The sequence below is a fragment of the Phascolarctos cinereus genome, unplaced genomic scaffold (genome assembly GCF_003287225.1).
Source record: "Phascolarctos cinereus isolate Bilbo 61053 unplaced genomic scaffold, phaCin_HiC Scaffold_4;HRSCAF=312, whole genome shotgun sequence".
NCBI classification, from domain to species: Eukaryota; Metazoa; Chordata; class Mammalia; order Diprotodontia; family Phascolarctidae; genus Phascolarctos; species Phascolarctos cinereus.
Window position 1 is genome coordinate 142,054,082 of NW_027555847.1, and position 16,412 is coordinate 142,070,493.

At 36.9% G+C, this 16,412-nt stretch overlaps 1 protein-coding gene across 1 annotated transcript in view; it reads left to right on the plus strand.

Moving 5' to 3' along the window:
- ABCA1 (ATP binding cassette subfamily A member 1) overlaps positions 1–15,655 on the plus strand; it is a 160,278-nt gene extending 144,623 nt beyond the window's left edge. Inside the window, 10 exon segments of the mRNA XM_020995438.2 lie at positions 3,154–3,283; positions 4,622–4,742; positions 5,615–5,677; positions 7,042–7,148; positions 7,530–7,671; positions 8,681–8,815; positions 10,729–10,832; positions 11,056–11,148; positions 11,408–11,651; positions 12,066–15,655. Coding sequence (XP_020851097.1) covers positions 3,154–3,283; positions 4,622–4,742; positions 5,615–5,677; positions 7,042–7,148; positions 7,530–7,671; positions 8,681–8,815; positions 10,729–10,832; positions 11,056–11,148; positions 11,408–11,651; positions 12,066–12,206 — 1,280 coding nt within the window. The 3' untranslated portion in view covers positions 12,207–15,655.
- The last annotated feature ends 757 nt before the right edge of the window (positions 15,656–16,412 follow it).

The window sequence follows — 16,412 nt, forward strand, 5'->3', positions numbered from 1 at the left end:
ATGGAAAAGGAGATACAAAAATCCACTGAAGAAAACAACTCCTTATAAAGTATAGTTGGCCAAATAGAAAAGGAGGCACAAAAGCTAATGGAGGGAAAACAATTCCTTAAAAGTTAAAATTGGGCAAGTGGAAGCTAATGACTATATGAGACATCAAGAATCAATCAAACAAATTCAAAAGAACAAAAAAAAAAATAGGAGAAAATGTAAAATACCTCATTGGAAAAATAACTGACCTGGAAAATAGATCCAGGAGAGATGTCAGAATCATTGAATTACCTGGACAGCATTTTTCAAGAAATTATCAAGGAAAACTGCCCTGATATCTTGGAACCAGAGGGCAAAAATAGGTATTGAAAGAATCCACTGATCAACTCCTGAAAGAGATCCCAAAATGAAAACTTAAAGAACATTTTAGCCAAATCACAGAACTGTCAGGTCAAGGAAAAAATACTGCAAGTGGCCAGAAAGAAACAGTTCAAATATTGGGAAGCCACAATCAGGATTACATAGGACTTAGCAGCTGCAACATTAAAGAATTGGAGGTCATGGAACATGATAGGCAAAGGAGCTAGGACTACAACCAAGAATCACCCACAGTGGAATTAAGCACAATACTTGAAGGGGAAAAAATGATTATTCAATGAAATAGAAGGATTTTGAGTTTTCATAAAGAAAAGACTAGAGTTGAACAAAAAATTTGATCTCCAATATTAAGACCCAAGAGAAGCCTAACAAGGGAAAAAGGAAAGAGAAAACAAAAGGAATTCCATGGAACTGAACTGTTTAGATCCCTACATGGGAAGATGATACTTATACTTCTTTAAAATCATACCACTAAAAGTCCAGCTAGAAGGAATTTACCTTAAGGATGAAATGCAGAAGGAAGGGAGAGGTAGAATGGGGTAAATTATTTCAGAGAAACACCTATGACAGTGGAGGGGAAGATGAGAGGGTGTGCAATGGGCATTACTTGAACTATACTCTCATTAGTATTGGCTCAAAGAGGAAAGGATGTATACAATAAATTGAATATAGAAATCTGTCTTACCTGACAGGGAAATAGGGGGAGAAGAGATGAGGTAAGGGGGTAAAGGGACAAAAGGGCAGGACTGACAGAAGGGAGGGCAGATTGGGGAAGATGGTAGACAAAAACAAAATACTGGTGAGGAGATAAAGGATGAAAGGAGGGAGAAGACAAACAAAAGGATCCTGTATCCCAAAGAGATCATAAAAAAGGGAAAAGGGACCTACATGTGCAAAAATATTTATAGTAGCCCTTTTTGTGGTGGCAAAATATTGGAAATTGAGGGGGTGCTTGGGGAATGGCAGAACAAGCTGTGGTGTGGGGATGTAATGGAATACTTATGTGCGATAAGAAATGAACAGGAAGATTTCAGAAAAACCTGGAAAGATGTATATGAACTGATGCAAAGTGAAATGAGCAGAACAAGGAAAACATTATACACAATATTGTGTGATGTGTGTGATGATCAACTATGAATGACTCAGCTCTTTTTAGCAACACAGTGATCTAAGACAAGTAAAAAGGACTCACAAAGGAAAATGCTATGTCTATATCCAATTAAAGAATGGATGGACTCCGAATGTAGATCAAAACATACTTTTTTCACTTTATTATTTTTTCATTTTTTTTCCCTTTTGATCTGTTTCTTCTTTCTAAATGGTGGTCAATATGGAAATATATATTTGCATGCTAGCACATGTATAACATATCAACTTGCCTATCATTTTAGGAACAGGGGAGGGGAGGGGGAGAGAGAAAAATTGGAACTCAAAATCTTGTAAAATTGAATGCTAAAAATTATCTTGACATGCAATTGGGAAAAAATGCTATTAAAAAAATTCAATCACTGCACAAAAATAAAAAGCTACACAAAGAACACTATAAGGAAATGCTTGCCTACTACATTTTCCTGTGTACCTAAAGGTGATTTCAGTGGGGTCAAAGATCTTTTCCAGAATAAATTTGTTCATGAGTACCAAGAATTTCACATTTTTTTGTTTAGAGAGGAAGCTACATTATAAGAGATTTTGAGAAAACAAGTAGGGAATAATAATAAGGGTATTATTCTTTTCTTGAAAGTGTTAGTGTACTCTGACGCTTTTCTTTATCTGTTACCAGTAAATTGCTTCTAGCTGTCATAACATACTATAATAAAGATATCTGGTCTGTTCTTCCTCCTCTCTGTCCCCAGCCATAGCCTGATCTCTGCTACTTACTCGCTTTATGGCTTTGGGCAGTTCCAAGTCTCAGCTTTCAAACCTGTAAAATGACATAATGATGACTTGCCCTGCATGCCTCACAGGGTTGTTATGAAGATCAAATGAGAATGAAGGAAGGAATGAAAAATAATTTTTAAATGCTTACTGCGTGCCAGGCACTTCAAGTGTGGTAATTTAATAAACACAGAAGAGATAGTCCCTGTAATAGGAGGAAGTGGCACAGATAGAGGAGTACCAGTTGGATTGGTGGAGGTGGGGTGGTTTGCCAATTGCACGTGCTTGGTGGCATGTTTTGGAGCTAATGGGCAAGGTAAGGTGAAAGTTTACTCATCAGAACCCAGGTCCTAGTAGAGGTCTGAATTCTGGGGGAAGGAAAAGAAAGGGGAAGACCAGAATGCTTGGTGGTAGGGTTTGGAGTGGAATGTATGTCTGTTGCTTGATAAACTGTAAAATATTATTTGTTGTTGTTTGTATTTTTAGAAGTACCTTTTAATTTATTTATCTTGTCTTATGAGGAAAGGAGCTATTTTATAGGTGTATGTGTGTATACGTGTGCACATTTTTGTATATAGTTACAGCACACCAAATGATAATAATAATGATGTAATATAAGTCTTGCTAAATCTTTCCTTGGGAATACCTTGTCAAGTCTATGGTTTCATGGCTTTGTATACAGTCCTACTTGGTTACCTGTTTTTGAAAGTTGCTTTGATCTTACTTGGCAGTGGATGGTGGCCATCAACTTGGACAGGAGCACAGGCCAAGGTGCAGGAGAAAGCAATAGACCCTTTAGACCAAATCCTAAAATATCACTAAATTCAGTGTTGGCGTCCTTTTCCTTCTGCCCGGCTGCTCTTTTCAGAGTGTTGACTGATGTGTGTGCGTGCTCTGTTTGATCTTCCCTAGGAGAAAACCGTTTTGTCTCTCCCCTCTCCTGGGACTTGGTGGGAAGGAACCTCTTTGCCATGGCCGTGGAAGGAGTGGTCTTCTTCCTTATCACAGTGCTGATTCAGTACAGCTTCTTCATCAAGCCCAGGTGAGCTTATTTCTCAGATTTCATTGAGTGCTAAATATTTGGGGTTACTCATGGAGAAGGCAGGGAGATATGCTTCAGAAAATGTAGACTGGAAGCCAAAGTCGATGGCTAGCAAATAGTATCTCATTATGAATAGAACTCAAATTTCATAGATTCATAGAATTTCAGTGTTGAAGAAATCCCCTCTACTCCTTCCTGAGCAAGTGACCATCTGGCCTTTACTTATGCATCTGTAGTGATGAACAACTCACTACCTCTTGGGGCAGGTCATTCACTTTTGCACATCTCTGGTTAGGGATTTTCCTTATATCAAGCCATAAGCTGCCTCTTTGTAATTCCTGCTCCTTGCTTCTAATTCTGCCTTCTGGGGCTAAACAGACCAAGCTTAAACCTTCTTTCACATAGTGGCCTTTCAGATATTTGAAGATAGTAATCATGTCCACTCTAGGTCTTCTATTCTCCAGGCTAAATATCCCCAGTTTCTCTAGTTGATCTTCATACTCCATAATTTCTAACCCCTCACAATCTTGGTCACCCTTATCTAGATACTTTCCGGTGGTTGGTATTCTTTCTAAGATGTTGTTGGGGCAGCTAGGTGGTGCAGTGTGATGATCCCTGGCCTTGGAGTCAGGAGGACCTGAGTTCAAATGCAGCCTCAGACACATAACATTTACTAGCTGTGTGACCCTGGGCAAGTCACTTAACCCCATTGCCTAACCAAAAAAACAAACAAAAACCCAACTAAAATATGATGTCTACACCTGAATGCAGTTCCTAATGCTCTCTTTTCACTAAAACCAAACTCCATTCTCCCTGCATATCTCATTATTCTTCTCCTAGATCATGGTCCCTGACTTTGAGCTTCTGTTGAGTTCTTTACACTTTCCATCAGTGCTGGAGTCATGGAATCCTAGGATAGAACTGGAAGAGACCTTGGATATTCCTTTTCCAACCACCTGGGAAATGACTTGGCCACATTGTATCACTATTTTAATAGTAGAACCAAGTCAAGAATCTAGGGTCTTAACTCCCCAGAGTTAAGACCTTCCACTATCTCATGATGCTTCTAAAGAAATATGTGAGATGTATCTGAAGCTAGACTTCTCTAGACTTCGGAGACACGAGGTGTTCGTGGGGAATTAGCTTTGCTTTTGAGTCAGGAAAGACCCTTGTTAACCTCTGGCTTCTAAAATTTACCAGCTGTGTGAACACAGATGGACAAGTCATTTACTGTTTTTCAACCACAATTTCCGTTCCATGACTGACTGTCTTTGACAGTTCACTTTAGGGGGTTGGTTTCCACTGGAATAATTTGTTGTCCTCTGTTTTTCCCTTAAGACCTGTAATTGCAAAACTTCCTCCTCTAAATGATGAGGATGAGGATGTGAGGAGAGAAAGGCAAAGGATATTGGATGGTGGTGGACAGAATGATATTCTAGAAATCAAAGAACTTACCAAGGTGAGGAAAGAGTAACTATTTTAAATTTTCTTTCTTCAAATGTCTGTTTTGTGTTAGTAGTAAACATTTGGAGTATGAGATACTTCACTTTATATAAGAAATGTATTCCTAAAACTTATGTATAAATTGAATTTTGACAAAGGAATCTTTTGTAAGACCATTACTCTATAATGTATCTGCTTTATTCAGATTTTCACCTATAAGAAAGTGATATGCAGTAGTATAAAACAAACTCACAAATTGTTTATGTTTGGTAGAAACAGAACTAGGGAGAAAGGAAAGTCTGATTTTGACTTATATACCACAAAAAAAGGAACCTGTGATTGATATTCAAAGGAAGAAAAGTCACTTTTTATATTCGTCCCAACACTAAGAATGAACTTTTATGATGATGATGGTGGTGGTGGTGATGGTGTGGTAAGTTTCTGACTGTCAAGTATGGACCAGATGGAATCACTGACTAGCAGTACAGCTTTGAAAGTTATATTGAAATTTTTATTAACTTGAAAAGTATTTCCATATATTAGAGATTCAGTTTCATGTACAATCTTTTCCTTCTGTTCTATAATGTATGGAAATGCTCATTTTACTGTATATTTGTTAAAAAAAAAGGAAAAGGTGACATCTACTGAGTTTAAAAATAGGAATTAAGTTTGCAAAAAGCAGGCTGATTTTCACTCTTAGCCTCTAAACAAGACAGAAACTCAGATATCACAATGCCAGGTCTTCATAGTGCTATGAAGATATGAGAGCCTTCCCAAGACTAGGAACTGCTGGATTTTGAAATCTTTATTATTTTTTTTGAACTAAATATTCTCGGGATGACCTTGAATCACTGATGCTCATATATTTCTGGATGTGGCTTATTTTAGGTCTACAGAAGCAAGAGGAAACCTGCAGTGGACAGGATCTGTGTTGGCATCCCCCCTGGAGAGGTAATGTCAAAGTTGTCACATTTGTTTTTATACCAGTTAATGGAGTATGCGCTAGGCCAATTAGAAGACGAGTGGAAGTAGGGAATAAAAAAAATGTTCACGAACTTATTTAATTAGATGTTCTGTAGGACATTAATAATTTAGAGAGCAGGAAAACCCACATCCACATAGTGACTTTCAGCAACACGAGCTATTTAAGAAAATTCCATGTTTTCAAAACATTTCTTTTCTGATCCATCCCATCCACGCAGATGATGAAATTCAAATAAACATAAAAATGAGATTTTGCCTTTCTTGTCGATATCATTTAGTTTTTGTTCTCTCAAATTGGGTGGTAAAATTGGACCTCACTGTTTGTTTGTTGCATATTGATTTTTAACCTCAGCTTTGATCATTGAATTGCTGCCTGTATTTGAAAAATACATACATATTCAGAAGAGCTACTGTTTTCATCATTGTGGGTACTCCCTCCACCACTGTAGATTGCAACTCCTGTATGCCTTAGTAGTTGATGATTTTCATTATTTTCTGTGGCTGGAAAAAGTCATCGTCACTTGACAGTCAGCTGTCTGGTGATGAGCCTCTCTGTACTCCCTGGTCCCTTAGGACATCACTAGGCATATACTTAGAATCATTCTATTTTGGTAAGATCTGCTCAAAATTGTGCTCTGCAAATGCAGTTTGTGAGAATCTGGTCTCCTATCTTAGCCGTAAGTATAGCTCTTAAGTGGAAGATACAAACAGACAGACACGGTCTATAAAAAATTGTAATATTTAGCACCGTCTGGCCTTTTTTACAGATCCACTGTAGAAATGAAAATGAATACATGAAAAAATGTTTTTCTTTGCTCTTTTTTGCTTGGTTATAGCCAAAGAATTTATCGTCTAGTGGCTTCTTAGCTAGGTTAGCCTTTGGGTAGCAGAATCAGCCTGTTCTAGGACCATATTCAAAGTCTTTTTCATCATAGAACTCATCAGAGCTTATGCTGTTCATGTCTTAGTCCTCCTGAACTAAAGATCTGCCTCCATGACATAATCGGGCATCAGAGTAGGATTCTGCCTATATGTCTGGATGCACACATATATCTGCAATACATGCATATATTTATAGGGATTACATAATTACATATGTTTATATATGTACATATATACATATATACATATGATTTCTGCTTCTCAAAAGTGTAACCTTTTTTAATTATCATTTTAAAAACTGACGAAGACCATGTTTAATATTTTAAGATTGCACTCTTTGAAAGCTTTTCTGCAGTGGTTATATGAAATCTAGTTTATAATTGGTATTTAATAGTATCGTTATACTTGGGCACATGATCTGATTAAATTCACCTTACTTTCTTTTTCAGTGCTTTGGGCTTCTGGGAGTGAACGGGGCTGGAAAATCATCAACTTTTAAGATGCTCACTGGAGACACGACTGTGACAGAAGGAGATGCTTTTCTCAATAAAAACAGGTGAGAATTGGCCTTTCTTTTTGGTATTTTGCCCAAAGTCCCCTCAAATACCTTTTCTATCACCTTTCTGACTATCCTGCAATTACGCTATCAAATATTTTTTCCCTTACCCCCTGCTTCCTCCTTTAAAAGCTTAGGAAACTTTCCTTTACAAGAAGTCATTATGATAAAGCAAAACTCTTGGTATACTTATTTTTTAAAAAGTGGTGAGTGGATGATGGCACTACTTGAGTGATAGACTGTGAAGGCTGAGCTGAAATTCACAGCAGGGTGTAGTGCTGGAAAGCGCAGCTTAGGTGGTATGGGAGCTGGGAACATAGGCCAAGTAATTGGTGATTCATTATAAGTAAAAACCCCACCTACTTCTCTTGTGTTTTGCAGTATCTTGTCAAACATCCAAGAAGTACATCAGAACATGGGCTATTGCCCTCAGTTTGATGCTATCACAGAACTGTTGACAGGAAGAGAACACGTGGAATTCTTTGCACTCTTGAGGGGTGTCCCTGAGAAAGAAGTTGGCAAGGTAATGATGGCTTAAAATCAAAGCCAATGGTACATCCGCCTAGAATAGGCATTCTTTCTAAAATGTATTTACCCTATAAGCTATCCAGAATAAGCTTATTAAGGAATTAGCTCTCCACTTTGTTTTCTGATAAGATAGAAATTACCATATGGAATTTCAGTTCCTTTGCCCACTATTTCTGGGTTTGTGAGATGCTGTGGTGGTTGGCCCAGGTGAAGATGAAAACATAGAGACAAGTATTGCTATGGCACGTGCCGCTGCAGCTGCTACTTTGCACATGACTCACTATTAATGGTCCCATGTTGCAACTGAACACTAAGTCATCAGTTTCTTCCTTCCTCTCTTGCCGGGTCAGGGCAGAGTATAGTGGGGATTATATCTCTTTGCTAGAAAAAAGTACTAGTCATCATCATGTTATTCACATGTGTGCTGCCAGAGAGGAAATCCTTGGTTTTGTTCTTGTGGGTTGTTGTTTTTTTTTTTTAAATAATTTTCAGTGGTTTCCCTTTTCAAATTCTCGAGTGACAGGGTAGAGTGATTAATATAAGTTATGATAATTTTTTGACACTGAGTTTATTCTCCTGCTTCCCACAGGCTTTATCTTCAGTATCATATCTCAAGGACTCCTGTCTTATCAAGTGCTTTCTTCCTTAAATATAATACTGAGTCTTTTTGATAGGAACTGAACTTTGTTGTCCCCACACTATATTTGTGTTTGCTGTTATAAAATTATCTGCCTATGACCCTGAAAACAGGTCAGGGCCATTCTTTTTCCTTCGTTAATTTTTAGTGCACACTGTGTTGACAAAACACCTTTAAACAGGGCATCAGATCCTGCCCTCGAACATTGAAGAAAGAAGGGGAATTGCAAAATATTGGTCTTTGAATTACCTTGCAGTAAAAGACATGATTATAGAATTGGAATCTGTGCATTTCAAGTACTGTCATGAAACATCTTGTTAATTTGAGGGCAAAAAAAATTTAAACTGTGTTTCTCTTCTTGCTGTAGGTTGGTGACTGGGCAATTCGAAAACTAGGCCTTGTGAAATATGGAGAAAAGTATGCTGGGAATTACAGTGGTGGCAACAAGCGAAAACTTTCAACTGCCATTGCTTTGATTGGGGGACCTCCAGTGGTGTTTTTGGTGAGTACTAGAAAGTCATAGCTCTTTGGAGCTTTTTCCAAGTTGGAAAAAAGATCTTGATTTTTAGGCTATAATTCAGATACATCTTAAATTCATTAAAAAAAACGTTATTCAAAAGAAATTGTATGTGATGAGCATTATTCTTAGATCTTTGTAGATGCATTTGTGTACTAGTTTTCATTATTATCATTATCATCACTGTTCACGTGTGCTGCCCGAAAGAAGTCTTTGGTTTTGTTTTTGTGGGTTTTTAAAAAGAAATAATTTCCAATGGTTTACCCTTTCAAATTCTAAAGGAGTGCTAAATTAAAATTAGGGCTTGGTCCTTTTAAGTGAATTGTGTATCTGAAGAACTTAACATATTTTAACATCTCTGTGCTATTTTCTAACCAAAGTGAAGAAAAAAGTTCCAATTAGGCCCTGGACAAAAAAGCAAGTTAAATTTAACAACAACAAAAGAAATGGGCTGGTCTTCAGCATAGACTAAAGAATGTTAGAGAGGGAAGCCCTGACTTTTGGGCATGGCTAAGTTACAATGTATTCATGTTATTGCACAGAGACAGTGGCTGGGACAACTTTACATGCAACATGATCACATAGATGTAGGCTTAGCCCTTAGAGCATTTTTTTTAATAAAGACTCAATCAGTAAACCCACAAGTATTAATATGAGGAAGAAGAGATGGATTGAAGAATGGGGGTAAGTATACACACAGGGTCACAGAATTTGAGAGCCAGGGAGGGGGGATTTGGAGACTTGACGTCCTTACTTACTAGGAAACTTTCTTCTTACTGTATGAATTTCAGCTGTTATTTACTCTATGACTTAGAATTTTGGAAATGATGATGTAACTCAGCATTGCCAAGGAAATGAATAATGGTAAGGATAGGATGTTAGATTTGGAGCAGGAAGGAACTTTATAGTTCATTTAAATCCAACCCTTTCATCTTAATGATGAGAAAACTGCGGCCATGGCTTCCCTAAAGTCAGACAGCAGAGCTCAGATCTGAACCCTCATCCTCTGACACTAACCTTATGACCTTGCCGATGCACTGTGCTTTACCTAGCTGTTGGCTTCCATTGAGATTGTGGATGCGGAAGGCTGCATGTAGTGTTTTATCAGAAAAGCTGACATTGAAATGATACTAAGTTCTGCTTAGGGGTGTGATGACAGTGATGAACTCTGAAGGAAGGGCCTTCCTAATATGACATTCTGTGATTGTGTACTTTTATACCACTGTGTTGGATTCCTTTTAAAAAAGTTAAAAATTTTTGTTTCCTTTGTTTCTCCTCAAAACAACCCTGTGTGACAGGTAGTGTAAGTATCATTAATGCTGTTTTACAGATGAGGAAACTGAGGCACAGAAAAGCAAAGTGTATTAAAATAAAATCCTTGTCATGTGCTGATTTTGAGTTTAGTATTTATATTGTCTGATATTTTTTTAAAAAAGCAAGCTGTTTCCAAATGAGGTCATCTTAGTTTTTAAAGATTTCATTGTCATAAAATATCATTTGGAAGAAGCTTGAGGAGTCTCCTCTGCAATATTCATGAAAATGGCCATCCCTAGAAAGTGTACTTCTTAATTAATTGGCAAAGAATTCCCTTAACATTTTAGTGAGCATTACAGAGACAGAAGGATGGATACATTAGAGCTGCTTGAAATATGTTGCATTTTTGGGGCAGCTAGGTGGTACAGTGGATACAGCACCAGCCCTGAAGTCAGGAGGACCTGAGTTCAAATCTGGCCTTTAGATCAAACACTTGACACTTACTAGCTGTGTGACCCTGGGAAAGTCACTTAACCCCAGTTGCCTTAAAAAAAAATTTAAAAAAAAGATGTTGCATTTAAAAAAAAATACATCTATTTTCAGTTTATTTTCAGTCCATGAAATCTGTATCATTTATGTTGTAGGATGAACCAACCACTGGCATGGATCCAAAGGCCCGTCGCTTCTTATGGAATTGTGCCCTAAGTGTAATCAAGGAGGGAAGGTCTGTGGTACTTACCTCTCACAGGTAAACAGTGCTCACTTGACTCCAAATTAACTTTCTATCCATCATATCTCCAAATGGAGTGGTATTTAAAAACCAGCCTGAAATGAAGTGGAAACTAATTATCTATGTTGCATTGCATTGTATGTTATTATTGTGTTGTAAGATAATGTAAATACCAGATATCAGTTTGATGGTTTGTATACACTGTCTGCAAAGCTAAGAAATTGTTTTGCTTTTTGCACAGCATGGAAGAATGTGAAGCTCTCTGTACCAGAATGGCAATCATGGTCAATGGGAGATTCAGATGTCTTGGCAGCGTCCAGCACTTAAAGAACAGGTGAAACTTTGGTTTTTGTGGAGGACTGAAATTGGGAAAATAGGTAGTCTGGCCTTTTCCTAAGGTAATTGAATCTGGGGGCTCTAAAAATGCATGGCTAATAGGATAATTGAGTTAATTACTTTTTCTAGTACTTGGAAAGAACTCTGTTTCTCACAGTATCAAGTCTCATTTTCCTCATAATATAGGTTATCTCTGGGTTAAAATTCTTTTCAGAAGTTTTCTAAGAAATCTTTCTACTTGACTTTCTTGGTTTCAGATTTGGAGATGGTTATACAATAGTCGTACGAATAGCAGGCTCAAATCCTGACCTGAAGCCTGTTCAGGAGTTCTTTGGAGTCGCCTTTCCGGGAAGTGTCCTTAAAGAGAAACATCGGAACATGCTTCAGTACCAGCTTCCGTCTTCACTGTCTTCTCTGGCCAGGATATTCAGCATCCTTTCCCAGAACAAAAAGAGACTCCATATAGAAGATTATTCCGTTTCTCAGACAACACTTGACCAAGTAAGTTTGCTCCAGGATAAAAACTGCTTCACTTTTAGATGGGTAAAGGTTTTTATTCTGGTAAATCCTCAGGGAGAGTTTTGTACTCTACGGTTCAGTTGAGTCTAGGAGGTGAATCTTCCATTTTCTTGTAAGCTTGCCAATGGATACAATTTGTTGTTGTTGTTTTTTTGTTTTGTATTTGGTGGGGCTAGATCCTTTTTTCCTTATAGAGGATTGAGTAGCTGATGGAATTAGTTAATGGTAGATAATTAGAGAAAAAAAATTGCTTTTTTTTCTTGAGTTATTCAGATTCTCTATTCATGTTGTTATAAATTTACTTGCCCTACCTAATGTCAAGATCGAGGGTGATTTGGGGTAAAAAGAAGCAAAAACATGATAGGAACTAATCAAGGATTACCTTCCTTTTGACAGGTATTTGTAAACTTTGCAAAGGACCAAAGTGATGATGACCACTTAAAGGACCTGTCATTGCACAAAAACCAAACTGTTGTAGATGTTGCAATTCTCAAATCTTTTCTGCAAGATGAGAAAGTGAGAGAAAGCTATGTCTAAGTTACCCTCTCCTTCCTGAGAGAGGCTGAGAGACAGAAGGAACCAGAAGCCTTCCTTTGCAGGGAGTCAAATGTTCCACAGGACGGGGCCAGAGGATTTTGTGGGAAAGAAACCAAACTGGACCCTGTGCTGATACTCTACAATGCAATGCAATTCAATGCAATGAAGACAAAAAATTCCATTACAGAGGCAGTGCCTTTGTATGTAGTCTTTGCCTTGTATGGCTCTCAAGTGAAAAGACTTGAATCTAGTTTATCAATTTAGTATAACTATGGGAAACTGTAATATGGAACCCATTGGGTTTTAAATCATCCCTTTTTGTTCCTTTAATATTTTTACTAGGGTTGCAACAATAATTCATTGAGTAATCATGGCCAGTGATTATTTATTGAAATTATAAGGCATGCCCATCCTTAGTCATTCAATCCTGGCATGCCAGGAGTAGGGTTTCCTGGTGACACATCCATTGCTGGCAATGAATGCACCAAACCTGCTAGTGCCAAGACATGACAAACTGAAGCAACATGGCGTATCGTATGCTATTTTTGTGAAGGGAAAGCCTCAACGACTGCTCTGTAATTAAGAGACTTCTGTAAAATCAACTGACAGTCAACAATGTGGGGCCACAAATCACACCATGGATGGCAAGGCATTGCTTTGATCCTTCCTCTTGTGAGTTGCTGCAGAAGTGGCACCATGCCAGATTTCAGCCGCTCTGGACACATGGGCTTCTTAGAAGTTCCATTGCCACAGGAGAGTTTCCTGTCCTTTCCTATGACTCAAGATTTTAGATGAGCCTAATTCAAGTAAGGAGCTCCAAGAGCCAGGAGCCAGATCGCAGGTAGAAAATGAATGCAACAGATTCCTTGACTGCATATTGCTAATGCTAGAGCACGTTAATAAGAAGAGACAGCATGCAAACCTGCTGGGTACTCTGTCCATCATTTCTCAGTTGTCCAATAAAATGGTACCCTGCATCTCAAGGTAATTTTGTTCAACACAAATGTAGTATTATTTCAGGCTTTGTGAATTTCAACCAGAATTTGGAGGGGAAAAAAAGTCATTTTATTTTAACAAAAGGTATTATGCTTTTAATGTTTTCCATGTTATTTGAATTTAAAGTACCTTAAGTGATTTCTAATTCAACTGGTTCTTTGTAGAACATTGTAGTGTATTATAATATGGCTGCATCACCTCATAACCTGGGATGTATTTGTAGATATATAACAGGACTAGTGAAAATAAGGTGGTGTTAGAAAACCTCACAACAATCTTAGAATTGAATAATTTTAAGGTTGCTTGAAATTGACTTCATTTAATACTATCAGTCAGTAATTATGTTTTGAAAACTTCTTGCTGAATAGAGGCACTGAGTCTTAGTAGATTTCATGTGCCATGTTATTTCACGTAATTGGTTTACATGTGTTGGTTGGTGGAGAGGCATGGAATCATAACTAACAGACTATCATCATGGTTTTCTTTGAGAAAACAATCGACTGAAGCCAGCCCACTCCTGAACACCCATGACCAAGGATCATCAAATGAAAGGTCTTAGAGAACAACAGTATAGAAGTGGCTAAAGTGTCTTAAGACCAAACAAAAATTATTTGTTATGGAAAAATTTGCCGACTTTAAAAGTGTACCTTGTTCAACTGCCACTACAGTACAGGACACTTAAAATGATTGGTTTTACAGATTTCAGAAACTACTTTTGTCCCAGATAATCTTGTAGCCTAATTTTTTTTTAATCTGTCATTTTTCTTATAACAAAAAAAGACAAAATGTTGTTTTTAAAAAGACTCTTAGCTGGCCTGAAAATAGATAAAAAGAGAATTACCTGTTTATCATAGATGTGTCCACAAAAATTAGATGATGTTTATAACCTTTGTATTTTTAATAGGTAAACAGTTGGGAGTTCTGTTGAGTTGTGTGGATATTTTTGCTTTAACATAATTCAGTAATACTTCGTGTAGACTGTCTGGAGACAACATAAAAATAGAGAACTACTGTGTTGCACAGTTGAAGTGCCTTTTTTTCATATCAAGCTCCATTTTTTTTTAGATGTTAAAAATAAACCTTTTAAACAAGCTATTTCAGAAAATTTCAGGCTAGTGTATTTTTATTTAAAATTAAATTTTTTTAATCATTAAAGGGGTTTATTATGGTATTTTCATCATTTGAAAGATTGTTCCCAAGTTATTAAAAAATATGACTCCTGAATTAACATTCTATCATCTCCTTAAAAGATGAGTGTGTGTATATAAGAGACCAGCACATCTTTTGTTTTGACTACATTCTTGTGTAATGCATAAAATAATTTCTATTGATGTAGATTTTCAAAATTCAAAATGGTAGACTTCAACTGGTTGTCTTCTTTGACTATAGTCATGATCTAATTTTTCAAATCCATAAGTAGTACTATTGCTTTTGTTCCCCAGACTCCTTTAACCACACAAAAGAACATCAAACTAATAAACCTTTTTGAGAAAAATAATTTCAGCTTTCAGAACAAAAGCATTTCGTTCTGTAGTTAGAGTCAGTCTTGATAAGAGTTACATAAGAGATATCATTTCATCTGATTGTGCTCTGTCTTTCATTATACAAAATAAGTAAACAGAAGTCCCCATTATTTTTATTCATGATTCAGTGATAGGAGACATTTTTTTGAACTCCCTGCTTAAAATTTTAAAACTTAATTGTGTCAGCCCTGTGGAAACCTAAAGTTATGGGTTTTAAGCCTTCCCCCAAATATGCCTTGAAAGATGTCTACTACTTTTTCCTCTTGACAGTTTGGAATTTTATCATTAACTGTGAATCTGAGAAGGAATCTCTAGATAGTTCAGTTGTTGAAAAACAACAAATCCTGAAACTACTGTGTTTTAAGTGTACTGGGAGCTCTGCAGCTCTTGAATATTGTACATTATGCGTTCATTGACCATCAATCATTTATTAAGGTGATTTCTATTGATTTTCCCCTTCTATATACATCAGGTAAAATTTTTCCAAAGAGCCATGTGTTGTGTGGTACTGAACCACTTTGATAATGAAATATTCATCTGAATCCTTGTTACCAGATGCTCTTTCAAAAACTGTTGCATCCCTTTTTATAGTATGTTAGTATTTTACTAAGGATTAGGTATATTCCTCTTCTCCCTCCACCCCCCCCAAGCCAAACACCTCGTGATAAAGCTCTGTTTTTTGTGCTTTTTCGGATATTGTTGGTCCTTCATTCCAAGCACTTTATGCTGTCTGTAATGGGATCTATTTTTGCACTGGAATATCTGTTAACTGCAAAAGACTAGACCAGGTTTCACAATAGGTTTCTAAGTTAAATAATTTTCATTAAAATAAAAAAAAGAAAAAAATTGTATTGTCAGTAACTTTATATGAATTATTAAAAATCATATTTCTATGTTGTATTGAGTCACCAAAATAAAGCTGTGACAGTTCTTTGGTCTATATAAATTTACTTTCATGCGTTGATGGGCACACTTACTATATTGTTAAAATGATATCACATAGCTATTTTCATATCAAGAACTATATACTCACACTGGCTAAACCGTTTAGGGTAGGTCCTCAGCAAAAAATGTAAATCACACAATGTTACATCTTAGACTACAAATTGAAGTATCCCTGGTGATCTCCTGGTCCAAATTCTTCCCAAATCATGAAATCTTGTCTGAAAAACCATGATCCATTATCCCCAACAACTGATCATTTAGCCTTTTTCCTGTTATAAGGAAATTTCTTATCTCTTCAAACAACTTATTCTTAGTTCTAATTATTAGGAATTTCCTCCCCCTTAAATATTGAGTTAGTTGAAACTTTCACTAAAACATCCTTTTCTGCAAGACAATCTTTCAAATACTTGAAGACAGCTATGTGTGTGTGTAATTTTCTCCACTCTAGGCTAAATAATCCCCAGCTGTTTTGATGCTCAAATGGAATGCTTCCTAGGCTATAGTACATGCTAGAGCTCTTCTGCATTGGTTCTGCTTGACAACAGCCCTTCTAAAATGTGGTGCTAAGAACTTGATACCTAAGATGTGATCTGCCTAGGGCAGAACACAGCAGAACTCTTACCTCCTTCACTCTGAACACTACTATTAATGTATTCTAGAATCATGTTAACTTTATCTGGCTGCCACATTGCACTTTTGCCTTAGGTTTTCTGGATGACACCTTTTAAGTCTGATTTACTAC